At 35.7% G+C, this 12,377-nt stretch overlaps 1 protein-coding gene across 1 annotated transcript in view; it reads left to right on the forward strand.

The window, feature by feature from the left end:
* The window catches only part of LOC150108638 (glutaryl-CoA dehydrogenase, mitochondrial), a 74,472-nt gene that overhangs the window by 19,827 nt on the left and 42,268 nt on the right, over positions 1-12,377 (forward strand). Inside the window, exon 5 of the mRNA XM_090390904.1 lies at positions 5,816-5,925. Coding sequence (XP_090247030.1) covers positions 5,816-5,925 — 110 coding nt within the window. The remainder of the gene's footprint in view (positions 1-5,815; positions 5,926-12,377) is intronic.

Here is a 12,377-nt window from a genome sequence, read left to right on the forward strand (position 1 = left end):
GTGTAATATTACACGCATCGAGCGTGTTGTGTTAGTCACTGTTGTGAGAACACGCTCTATAGTTTTGAGTGAAATTAAATTCTGGCAGACTGAGCGATCTTATTAATGTTTTCCATATGTCCGCTATTATCATTCCCTGGTTTCTGTTAAGATTTTCTCCAGAATGGAGGACTGCTACAACTTCCTTGAAATTTCTACAATGGAAGTTATCTTCTAGATAAGGCATGAAGCTGCTATCACAATCAATGGTATGGTTTTTAATCGCGAAATGATGGGCTAGACCTGAGTTGTCTGTTCTGTTGTTATTAACATCTCCTATATGTTCTTTTTTTTTTTTTCGGATTTCGAGGCTTCTCGACGTCTGTCCTATATAGTTTCTGTCACAAGCACATGGACTGTTGTACACTCCAGCGTGTTTGAAAAAAGCATTAATGTCTTTTGGCGATCTTAAAACGTGACGGACAGTCTTGACTGGTTTGAACACAACTCTGATGTTGAAAGACTTAAAACGTTTTGCGATCTCTTTTGACACTGTACCTGCATAAGGAATAACTATGGATGATCTGTATTGAGTGAGAGTGTACAACGTCCCATGTGCTTGTGGTCTAAATATAGGACAGGCATCGAGAAGCCTTGAAATCCGAAAAAAAAGAACATGTTAATAACAACAGAACAGACAACTCAGGTCTAGTCCATCATTTCGTGATTACAAACCATACCATTCATTGAGATAGCAGCTCTATGCGTTATCTAGAAGAAGACTTCCTTTGTAGAAATTTCAGGGAAGCCAAGTAGTCCTCCGTTCTGGAAGAAATCTTAACAGAAACCAAGGAATGATAATAGCGGACATGTGGAAAACATTAATAAGATCGCTCAGTCTGCCAGAATTTAATTTCACTCAAAACTACAGAGCGTGCTCTCACAACAGTGACTAACACAACATGCTCCATATGTGTGTGTAATGTTACACATTCTGTTTTAATTTATCCGATAATGTTACTCCATTTTCTCTGTACTAGCCACTTTGAGTTTTCTCTTACCGTTGTGAGCCCTGAAGAAGCCGAACTGCCCTGTTGGTGAAACTTGTTGACATTAGATGTTTATAAATCATGGTCAGTTAAAGATCTATATATATTTCATTTTAATTATATGTTTGAATGACCAAATATAAATCTCAATAATAATGGACTACCTGATAAAAAACGTCTGTTACTTGTGGCTGTTTTGTTGCATTTGATTTCTAGTCAGTCATATAATGATATTATTGTATTATATTTAAAAGAAACACAATTCGATGTATAAAATTTAATCATTGTCTGTAATCTATATAATACAGTACTCATTTTACTAAAATTAAAAATTATAAATTTGATGCTTTTCTGTTTATTGTTTCAGATTTCTAAATTTAAATGTACATTGCAAAGTAAAATATCACCCATTAGTTTGTTACCTTAATTTTCATTTTATTATTGGTTTTGGAATACGTAATGGTGTTTTAACAATTTTAACTTTATTTATATAACCAACAATATCAGACTAAGACTGAAGGGGGAAAAAAAGTAACCTGTTTACCCTAGGTCTTAATTAAGCAGTGGTCCTTACAGACTAAGAACTAAGATTATTTTAAATCAAAACTTTTTTAACATGGTAGTATAATAAAAGTTAAAAATTTGATTTTTAGTTGTAGGATTCATAAAATTTTGTGTATCACTGAGATTTTATTGGTTTTGACCAGTTTTCAATCTAGGACATGAAGAACCTTTTTATAAGGATTTTCCAGTTGAAGACTGGTCTTAGAGAGGTAGGGTAGCATGTTTTTTTTTACTTTCACAAAACACAAACCAACTGAAAACACTGCAATCACAAACATAATATAATATAATAGTTGCACTACTTTAGTTTTCTTGGTCATCATGCCAACTAACACTGTTTAACTTTGAAGTTTTCTTAAACTAAATTTCAATCTTTGCATTAGCGTTTTGGCTTTGGTTTAAAAATAAATCTAATCTAAGGATTTATCCTTAAATAGGAAAAAACAATATGCTTGTTTTCATTTTTTTGAACAAAAGCTCGATCCTTTGTTTTCTTTAAAACAAAACATCTTTTGAATTAAATTACACTTATATGAAAAATGCAAATGCAAATAAAGTATTCTGGCAGACCATCCGCCGCCTTCGAGGAAGGAAATCGTTGCCAGCAAAGGCAATTAAGGCCTCTGATGGTGCACTTTTAACAACCAAGAAGGATATCCTCCACAGATGGAGGGAATACTTTGAGAGCCTTCTTAACCCGGGTGGCCCAGCAGTTTTGGACATCCAAGAGGTGCAGATCGGGGCAATGACTAGTCTCACAGCAGAAGAGGTCCATTTAGCAATAAAATCACTAAAATCGGGCAAGGCTGCTGACGATGATGAAATTCGGCCCGAAATGCTAAAAGCCTTAAATCGAGACGGTGTTCTCTGGCTGACTCGAGTGTGTCAGGCTGTTTGGATATCCGGGAGAGCACCAAAGCAATGGCAGACAGGCATAATAATACCAGTCTTCAAGAAGGGAGACCAGAAGGAGTGCAGTAACTATCGTGGCATCTCTCTGCTCAGCTTGCCTGGGAAAGTGTATGCTAAGTGCTTGGAAAGACGGTGCAAGAGCATAGTTGAGTCAAAGTTCCAGGAAGAACAATTTGGCTTTCATCCTGGTAGAAGCACAACTGACTAAATCATCACTTTAAAGTAAGTCTTTGAGAAATCTTGGGAATATGCCAAGAATGTCTACACATTTTGTGGACTTGGAGAAGGCATATGACTGGGTTCCTCGGGATAAGCTTTGTCAAGTAGTACAGGAGTATGGAATGGATGGCCAACTATTAGCTGCCATCAAGCCCAGAGTTTTGTGTCAGGGTAAACAGCACGAAGTCTGAACTTTCACAGTCTCCGTTGGCCTCCGCCAAGGGTGTGTTCTGTCACCCCTCCTTTTCATAATATTTATGGACTGGATTGATAGGCACAGCCAAGGCAGTGAGTGTGTCAGAATTGGAAGATGTAGCGTTGGACGTCTGCTTTTTGCAGATGACCTAGTTCTGCTTAGCTCTTCCACAGATGACCTCCAGTGGACCCTGGATAGGTTTGTAGCTGTTTGTGCAGATGCTGGAATGAAGATCAGTGTGGCCAAAACTGAAACATTTGTGGTCTCAAGACAACCATCCCAGTGCACTCTACATGTAAGTGGAGTCCCAATGATGCAGGTGGAGAAGTTTTAAATACCTTGGGTCCATATTCACGTATGATGGAAAATGGGACGTAGAGCTAGATACTCGAATTGGCTTAGCAAGCTCAATGTTGCAGGAGCTTGGCCGTTCGGTAGTATTGAAGCGGGAGTTAAGCCAGAAAGCAAAGCTGGCTGTCTTCAATACGCTGTTTTTAGGATACTTGTGACATAAGACAGAATGATATATGCATGTAAACACTAGAAAGATATTTAATTAACCAAATATTTCGGTCTGGAAATAGCTGACCATCCTCATTGGTATTACAAGAACAGTTTTAAAAAATACAAGCTAGAATACTAACAATAGATCGTTAAAAATAGAACACGCCGCGTGATGTTATATCACTAAGTATTAAGTATAAAATGGAATATTTTGAAATAGAGACATAATTGGAAAAAAAAATTAATGAGTAATCTTGATTAGACTTTCCCAGATTTTTGATATAGATATACAGTCATTATGATTCAGGTTGGGACGATGGAGCAAGGCCTCCACACTTTCCTTGAACAAACGTTCAAACCTATAACAGGATCTATGTAAGAGGCGAGTCCTGGACCAAAAGATGCTGTGGTAAGTTTCAATCCCGTGTTAAGCCAATCCAGACTTTTCAGGTTTGTTGTGAAGAATGGAGGATTGATGTTCTTGGATTCTTTTTTCAAGAGAACGTCCAGTCTGTCCAAAATAGGAACGGATCACAGTTGCAAGGAATTTGATAAACTCCAGGAAGAGATAAAGTTGAGCATTTGTCTTTAGGAGAAGGAAAATGAGAAGACAATTTGTTAATAGGTGAACATGTAGTTGTCATCGTATTTCTTTAAAATTCTTGCGATAGGTTCTGAAATACCGGAGATATAAGGAATAGGCACTCGACGTATTGAAACTTTGTTGTTTTGTGGAGGATTATAAGAATTGAGATGTTGAGTACTTTTTTTAGAAAAGCCATTGAGTTTCATGTGTTGTTGGATAGTAGAAAGTTCTTTCTGTAGATAATCAAAAGTAGAACAATTGGTTTTGGCTCTTCTGATGAGGCATTTTATAATTCCTGTTTTTTGACATGGATGATGGGCTGATTCTTTAAGAATATAACAACCTGTGAATGTTGGTTTCCTGTATACTGTAGTTGTAAGAATATTTGAAGGTGACTGGATGAGGAGAACGTCTAAAAAAGATAACTGGTTGTTTTCTTCTATTTCTATAGTGAACTTTATACAATGATGCAAGGAATTAATACTGTTTAAAAAAAAGAAGGTAAAGAGTTTTTGCTGTGAGGCCAAATAGTAAAGATGTCATCTATATATCTTACCCAAAAAGATTTGAGGGAAAATAGATGAGAATAGGACTTTTTCTAAATGGTCTAAATAAAAGTTGGCTAAAGCATGAGAAAGAGGACTTCCCATGGCCGTTCCTTCTACTTGGCTGTAAAATTTATTTTGACATAAGAAATATCCAGAATGTATTACGAAATCGAATAGTTTTATAATGTCTTGAGGAAAGATGTCAGCAAGTAATTTTAAAGTTTCCTTGAGAGGTACATTGGTATATAAAGATTCTATATCAAAGTTAACCATAAGATCTGTAGGTTGTAATGAGACATTTTTTAATTTTTCTAAGAAATCTGAGGAGTTTTTTAAAAAAGAATTAGAGTTGCCAATGTAAGATTTCAATAATTTAGCTAGATATTTGGCTATACGGTAAGTAGGAGAAGCAATACAATCTACTATTGGACGAAGAGGATAGTCAATCTTATGGTTTTTTGGAAGGCCATAAAATCTAGGAGGTCTTGCAAAATGAGTTTTAAGTCTTTCAATTGTGTCTTTATCTAAACTGATGACTTCATCTAAGAGAGAATTTAATTTCTTTAGTTGTCTGTTAGTTGGATTATAATCAATTTCTTGATATGTGGAGCGATCTCGAAGCAAAAGAGAAAGTTTTCTTCTGTAATTTGCTGAGTCCATAACTACTGTTGCTTTTCCCTTGTCAGCTTTGGTGATAATGAGGTGATTATTTTTTCTCAAGGACTGTAAAGATCACCTATGCTCATGAGAGTTTGGTAATGACCGAAAGAATGCGGACATGAATCCAAGCGGCTGAAATTAGGTTCCTTCAAGGGATTGCGGGGCTGACAAGACTCGACAGAGTCAGAAGCTCTGCAATTCAGGAAACCCTCAATACTCGACCGCTGCTTCTCCATGTTGAGAGATCATAGTTACGTTGGTACGGGCACCTGGTCAGAATGCCACAAGAGAGGCTCCCTCAGCAGCCCTCTTTGCCAAGCTAGAGAGTGGGAGGCCACGTGGAAGGCCAATGACTCGCTGGATAGATTATATCCAAAATCTTGGGTGGACACGTTTGGGAATCCCACCAGAACACCTGAGCTTGGTGGCAGAGGATCATGACGATTGGAAGTTCTTCTTGCAGCTGTTGCCTCCACAACCCAATTAGGAAAGGTGGGCCTTGAAGTATATAAAAAATGTTATAAATAAATTTAGTTTATTAGAAAGTGTCTTTTATTAGTTAAATTTGAGTCTTCAAATTTTGATTCTTATTATCTAGGGTGGACAGTGGTTATCGCTCAACCATGAGTGTTCAGTCATCCTTAGTGATGCACCCTATTTATGCATATGGGACAGAAGAACAAAAAGAAAAATATCTGTCACGATTAGGTAAGTTGATATTTCAGCTATGTTCTTTATGGAATTAAAACCAATCTAACAGATAATCTTAGGTGTTGGCAGTTATTCATGACTTAAGTTGTTAACGGCATTAACAACACCAAACAATTTAATCAAAAGATGTTTTATTAACTGCTTATATTTCGCTGAATTTCAAATTGACATCATCAGAGCACAACACACTTGTACATGTGACAGCAAGTAAGTAAAACAATAAAATTGCAGTGTACAAAAGATCTCAAGTTCTATTTATGGTGCCCTCTAATGTTGGAAAAAAAAAAAATCATTACAGCTATGTGCGAGTTGCTCTTAGGATGACAGCCTCCCAAATTTTTGGCAAATTAATGAAACCATACTTGTTCAGGTTAGAATTCTTCAAAGCCATTGCTAACTCAAAAAATAATCTTTCAGATCTGTAACAACTCCTAAATAGCACATTTGTTTTCTTCCATCTAATCCTATGTGAAGGAGTATCCGAAGCGTGGTCTGCCAGTCCTGACTTGCTATAGTAATAGTAGAGAATGTATTTTTTATGTTCTACCAGGCAGATGTTAACTGATCTTCCTGTTTGTCCATAGTAGGCCAAGTCACAGTCACAGGGAACTTCATACACTCCTGGGTGTGCTAAAGGGTCAAGTTTATTCTTAGGCGAGTGGATCAGAGTTGCTAGTTTTGTGTGCAGTTCCCCCCCCCCTTTAGCAAACTTTTACATGGAACACTTTGAAAACAAAATACTTACCACAGCTACATACAAGCCACTAGTTTGGTTACATTATGTAGATCATGTGTTTGCAATTAGGCCCCATGAACAAGACACTTTGGATGCATTTGTCACCTATCTAAACAGTCAATACCCCAACATCCACTTCACAGTAGAAAAATAATCTAATAACTGTTTACCATTTCTTGACACATTAGTCACCCATCTTTCAGATGGATCACTATCTTTTTCCATTTGCAGAAAGCCTACACACACAGGAAGATACCTACATAAACAATCGCATCATCATCATCATCATCATCATCATCCAGTCCAACAGTATGGCATTTTAAAAACACTTGCACACAGAGCCGTTTGTTCTAACAATACAGCTCTGACCATAGAGCTCAAATATCTGTGCCATACATTCTTAGCCAATGGCTACAATCCCTACAAAATAGATAAAATACTACACAGCCCCATTACTCTTCCCTCCCCTAATACACAGGAACACAACATAATCATCTTTATTCCCAATGTCAGAAGTACATCAGAAAAGATAGCCAAAGTACTGATGAAACATGGCCTTCGCACCACTTTCAAACTGCATATAAAATTAGCAACTCTGATCCGCTCGCCTAAGGATAAACTTGACCCTTTAGCATGCCCAGGAGTGTATGAAGTTCCCTGTGACTGTGACTTGGCCTACTATGGACAAACAGGAAGATCAGTTAACATCTGCCTGGTAGAACATAAAAAATACATTCTCTACTATTACTATGGCAAGTCAGGACTGGCAGACCACGCTTTGGATATTCCTTCATACAGGATTAGATGAAGAAAATAAATGTGCTATTTAGGAGTTGTTACAGATCTGAAAGATTATTTTTTGATTCAGCAATGGCTTTGAAGAATTCCCCTAACCTGAACAAGTACGGTTGCATTAATTTGCCAAAAATTTGGGAGACTGTCATCCTAAGAGCAACTCCCACATAGCTGTAATGATTTTTTTTCCCAACATTAGAGGTTGCCATAAATAGGACTTTAGATCTTTTGTACGCTCTGTAATTTTATTGTTTTACTTACTCACTGTTGCATGTACAAGTGTATTGGCCTCTGATGATGCTGATTTAAAATTCAGCAAAATATAAGCAGTTAATAAAACATCTTTTGATTAAATTGTTTGGTGGAATTAAAATCAAGTTGTCTCTGCTCTCCAGTTTTGCAAAGTGGATTGAATTTCACTTAGTGCAGTCAAAACTTGCTCTCTCTCACACACACACACACATACTCTTTTTTCTCCCACTTGTTCATAGTGAGCAGTATACCATTTGTTAAATCTCGCTTTGGCTGCTTGAAATTGAATTTTCTAAAGCTTAATTGCAGAATATGATGCTGTTTATTTTAAAAAAATCTGTCAATCTTTATGAAACAATTGTTTTTAGTTTTCAATGTTTCATCTTTCTGAAGTGTCAGATTAGCTTTTATTAGCATCAGCTAGTTATATATTAGTTAACAAGGTCACTTCAGACAAAGAGAATTTGTATAAACATATGTGCATATTGTAGGACCATTGTAAATGTTATATCTTAGAAACTAACAATACACTGATGCTTGGGAGAAAGTAGCTTTTATTGACAGGGAAGATGTAAGCATCAAATGAATGCATGAAGGAGTTTATTTTAATAAATCCTAATTTTTATGTGTTAAACTGTTATTCATATTTTTAGAAAGATAGTGTAGTTGGTGTGGTGAATCCTCCAGTCTGTCTGTGCCATGCTGTAATTCAAACTTTATCATTTGAGAAATTGATCTGTATTATTAAGTGACATATATTTAAATGTCATAAATGGTGACGTAAATACATCAAAACTAAGTAAAATAAAAATTTACTTAGTTTTGATGTATTTGAAGGGTTTTTTTTTTATTTTTTTTTTTTTTAATCTTTGTGGTTAGAAAATTGTCATGTTGTGTTGCCCAGAGAGGTAACTAAAAGCAATGGTTTTGGTCTATGGTGGGAATCTTTAAGCAAAAGATCAGAGGAATCTCTAAACCTAATGTTCACCATTTGAATACAATTTGACTAGATTATATTCAAATGTTTCTACAACTTTTTTTTTTTCATATAGTCATTTAATATGTTCTCTTACAGTGCATTGGTTTCAAACATGGAGTGATGTCCTGTTTTAAGAAAATTTTTATATCCTTATCAGACTTCCATGGAATGAAGACATGATAGATGATCCTACTGTTATATACATTGCTCATTAAGCTTTACCTTAAATTAATTCAGTGTGTCTACACTAGATATGCTTTAGGCAGCACAATCCACTCACCAGCCACTCTCCTTGCAATAAACCTGCTCTCACTCCCCCAGCCCATTCTACTTATATAGCTTTCAGGGATTAACCTCTTGTGTCCCTCTCATTCCTGCTCTATGAAAAACCCATTCCTTGTTAATCTGAGAACTTCTTACCCCTTTTGTCTCAGTCTTATCTCTCTTTTCCACAATGCTGTGCAATTTGCATTTCCTCTATTCTTTGTTCATACCCAACATTCTAGACACGTTCTCAAAACTCCCTTAGTCAGTTATCTCTGGAGCACCCTTTCCAATATATCTTCATTCTTCATCTGTTTGAAAATCAGGTGATCGAATCCATGCATAGTAATTACAGCTTATCAAGAGCTTTTAGATGGGGGGGTCCATAATCTTTGCTTCTCCATGTCGGTTGTCCTCTACTTCATTGCTATGATTTATTGATGGCCTCAGTTTTATCAGCATGTCCTTAAATTTTTAGGTCCTTGTCTGCTATCATTCCCAGATTCCTTATCTTCACCTCCTGCAAGATATCTCCACCAATTGTATATTCTTCATCCAGCCTTGCTTTCTAAAGTTTAAAGCTTTAACTTTGCAACATTGAACTGGTAACACCACTCAGTTGCTCGATCACACTGTCTTCAAATCTTCCTTTAAATTCACACCATACTGCTTTACTCCTCATAATTCTCTCCAACTTTGCATCTGCAAACAACCACATAGTTCCTTTCATGCCTTTCCCAGCATTATTAACATAAGTTAATGTTACAGGGTCCCCCAAGAGAACTCGGGGGACCCTGTAACCCCTAGAGAGCACGTTCCCTAGGTGGCGGATAGGGGAGCCCACCATGTGTGTGTATGGTGGGGTGGTCCGAATATACTAAGGACTCGTGGACCAACAGGGCCATGAGGGGCAATCATCTTGATTGTAAGGAAAGCAGCACTCCCATGGACCCCTAGCTGGATCTATCCTCATCTCCTTCTACGTTGAGGAAGATCCACTTTAATTTTTCCTATAAGGCCTTATCAGCCAACCTCTTCTTATTTTATGACCCTTATGCTATTAGAGTACTCAAGGGCCATGGGGCTTTTCATTTCTGGCCTTACAACTATGCCCTCTCTATAAACCTTACTATAATTCTTTTATAATCTACTCTTTCCCCCTTCAATATACCCTATTCCTCCTATGGGTTTAAATTCGGAAGAAGGCTAGTTCAGAAGCCTTAAGGTAGCAGCCCTACCACTGAACTATTCCATTGTCAGGCTAGTCCCCTGACATGGAGAACATAATTCTACTTGTAAGCTGACAGAAAAAGATAATCTGATTGAATCTATGGGAAACGACCCTGGAATGGAAAAGGTAAAACAAAAATGGAAACAACAAAATATAATACACATAGCAAATTGGAATGCAAGAGGAATAGCATATAAAGAAATAGAATTAGATCAATTATTAAATGAAAGAAATTTTAAAATAGCAATAATCACTGAAACAAAAAAGAAATTAAAAGGAACTATGAGAATCAAAAATTTTAATGTGATATACAGTGGAGTCGACAGAGACCAAAGAGCACAAGCAGGAGTCATGATTTGGATTCATAACTGCCTTTCAAAACAGTTAAAACATTATAAATTATGGAATGAAAGAATAATAGAAGCTAGAATAAAAATAGATAGAGGCTATTTAACAATAATTGGTTTATATACCCCAGAAGAAGGAAGAGAATATTGATTTTTATAATTGGCTACAAAACATATATAATAAAATAAATAAAAATGATTACATAATTTTAGCAGGAGACTTAAATGCAAGAATTGGAAACATGAAAATTAATAATAATATAGGAATAAATGGAGAACATACTCTAAACAGGAATGGTAAAAAATTGATTGACTTTGTAGTTTATAATAACCTAAAAATAATGAATTCTTTCTATAAACATAAAGACAAAAAATAAATATACTTGGGCAGCAAGAGGATGGAATAATATTAGATAATATTATTCCATCCTCTAGATCTGATCTAGATCTGATCTGATCAAGAAGTAATCAATATTAGATTACTTTATATTAAATGAAAAGACATCAAAATTTTCATTAGATGTTAGAGTTCACAGAGGATATGAAATAAGCAGTAACCACTTCCTTGTTAAAATAAAATTAAGATTACCACCTAAATGGCTACAAGTAACAAGAACAGAAAGAAAAATTGAAACATTTGTTTATAAAACTAGATTATTGAATGACACAAATGTACAATGGCTATATGAACAAAGAATTAACCAATATCTAGATAAAATAAAACAAAATGAAGAAATAGAAATAGAATGGCTTAATATAAAAACGATACTAAATACAGCGGCAAATGAAAGCTTAGGAAAGACCAAAAAATTCAATAAAAGGAAAAAACTGAAGATCTGGGATGATACAATCAAAGAAATAATCAAAAAGAAAAAAGAAGCCTATCACAAATGGTTAAGCAGTAAAGGATTAGAAGATGAAATAGAATATAAAAGAATAAGAGCCATAGCTAAAAGAGAAGTCAGAAAAAGACATAGAGAATCATGGAACAAATTTGTTTCTAATTTAGAACATGATTTATATAAAATAAGACCCAATGTATATAAGATTTTGAAACACTTAAATGCGGATACCAAAAAAAAACATAAAATTAACACGTTCGCTGCCAACTACGAGTATACTCGTAGTGGGTAAACCTGCTTCACAAGCCAGCTACGAGTATACTCGTAGGACGCTTACTGCCGGGAACGAGATTATTGTAGTGACCTTGAAGAAGTGAAAATGCTTGGCTTGTGGGGCTAGCTTCAAAACTGTGTATTCTCATAGACCATATATGCTCTGTACAAGCCAACTACGAGTATACTCGTAGGACGTTTACCTCCGGTAACGAGATTATCGTACTGACCTTGAAGAAGTAAAACTGCTCAGCGTAGGGGAACAGACCATGCCAAAGTAGCGTGGCAGTGAACGTGTTAAACACCAAATTGAAATTAGAAGAATGTCTAAATTACTACACAGAATTGTGGACAGACAAATATTTTAAAAAAGACAACTGGCAAACAATTAAAGAAAATGAAAAGGAAATAACTAAAGAAGAATTAGAAACCAGCCTGAAAGAAACAAGAAACGGAAAATCACCTGGAGAAGATAAGCTAGGTTCAGAACTGCATAAATACGCAGGAAAAAGATTGAAAGAAAGACTCTTATTATTTTTAAATAAAATTTATTCAACTGGTATCCCCTCCAATAAACTATATAGCAGAATCTTAAATAGCAAACTAATGAAATATTCTGAAAACTTTATTTTAGAAATACAGAATGGATTTAGAAAAGGACGATCATGTATTGACCCTGCCTTTTGCCTAAAATTAATAATAGCGAAAAGAAGAGAATACAATTTAGAAA

Source organism: Typopeltis vanoorti, chromosome 3 (genome assembly GCF_054136105.1).
Source record: "Typopeltis vanoorti isolate ZY-2024b chromosome 3, IOZ_Tvanoo_1.0, whole genome shotgun sequence".
NCBI lineage: Eukaryota > Metazoa > Arthropoda > Arachnida > Uropygi > Thelyphonidae > Typopeltis > Typopeltis vanoorti.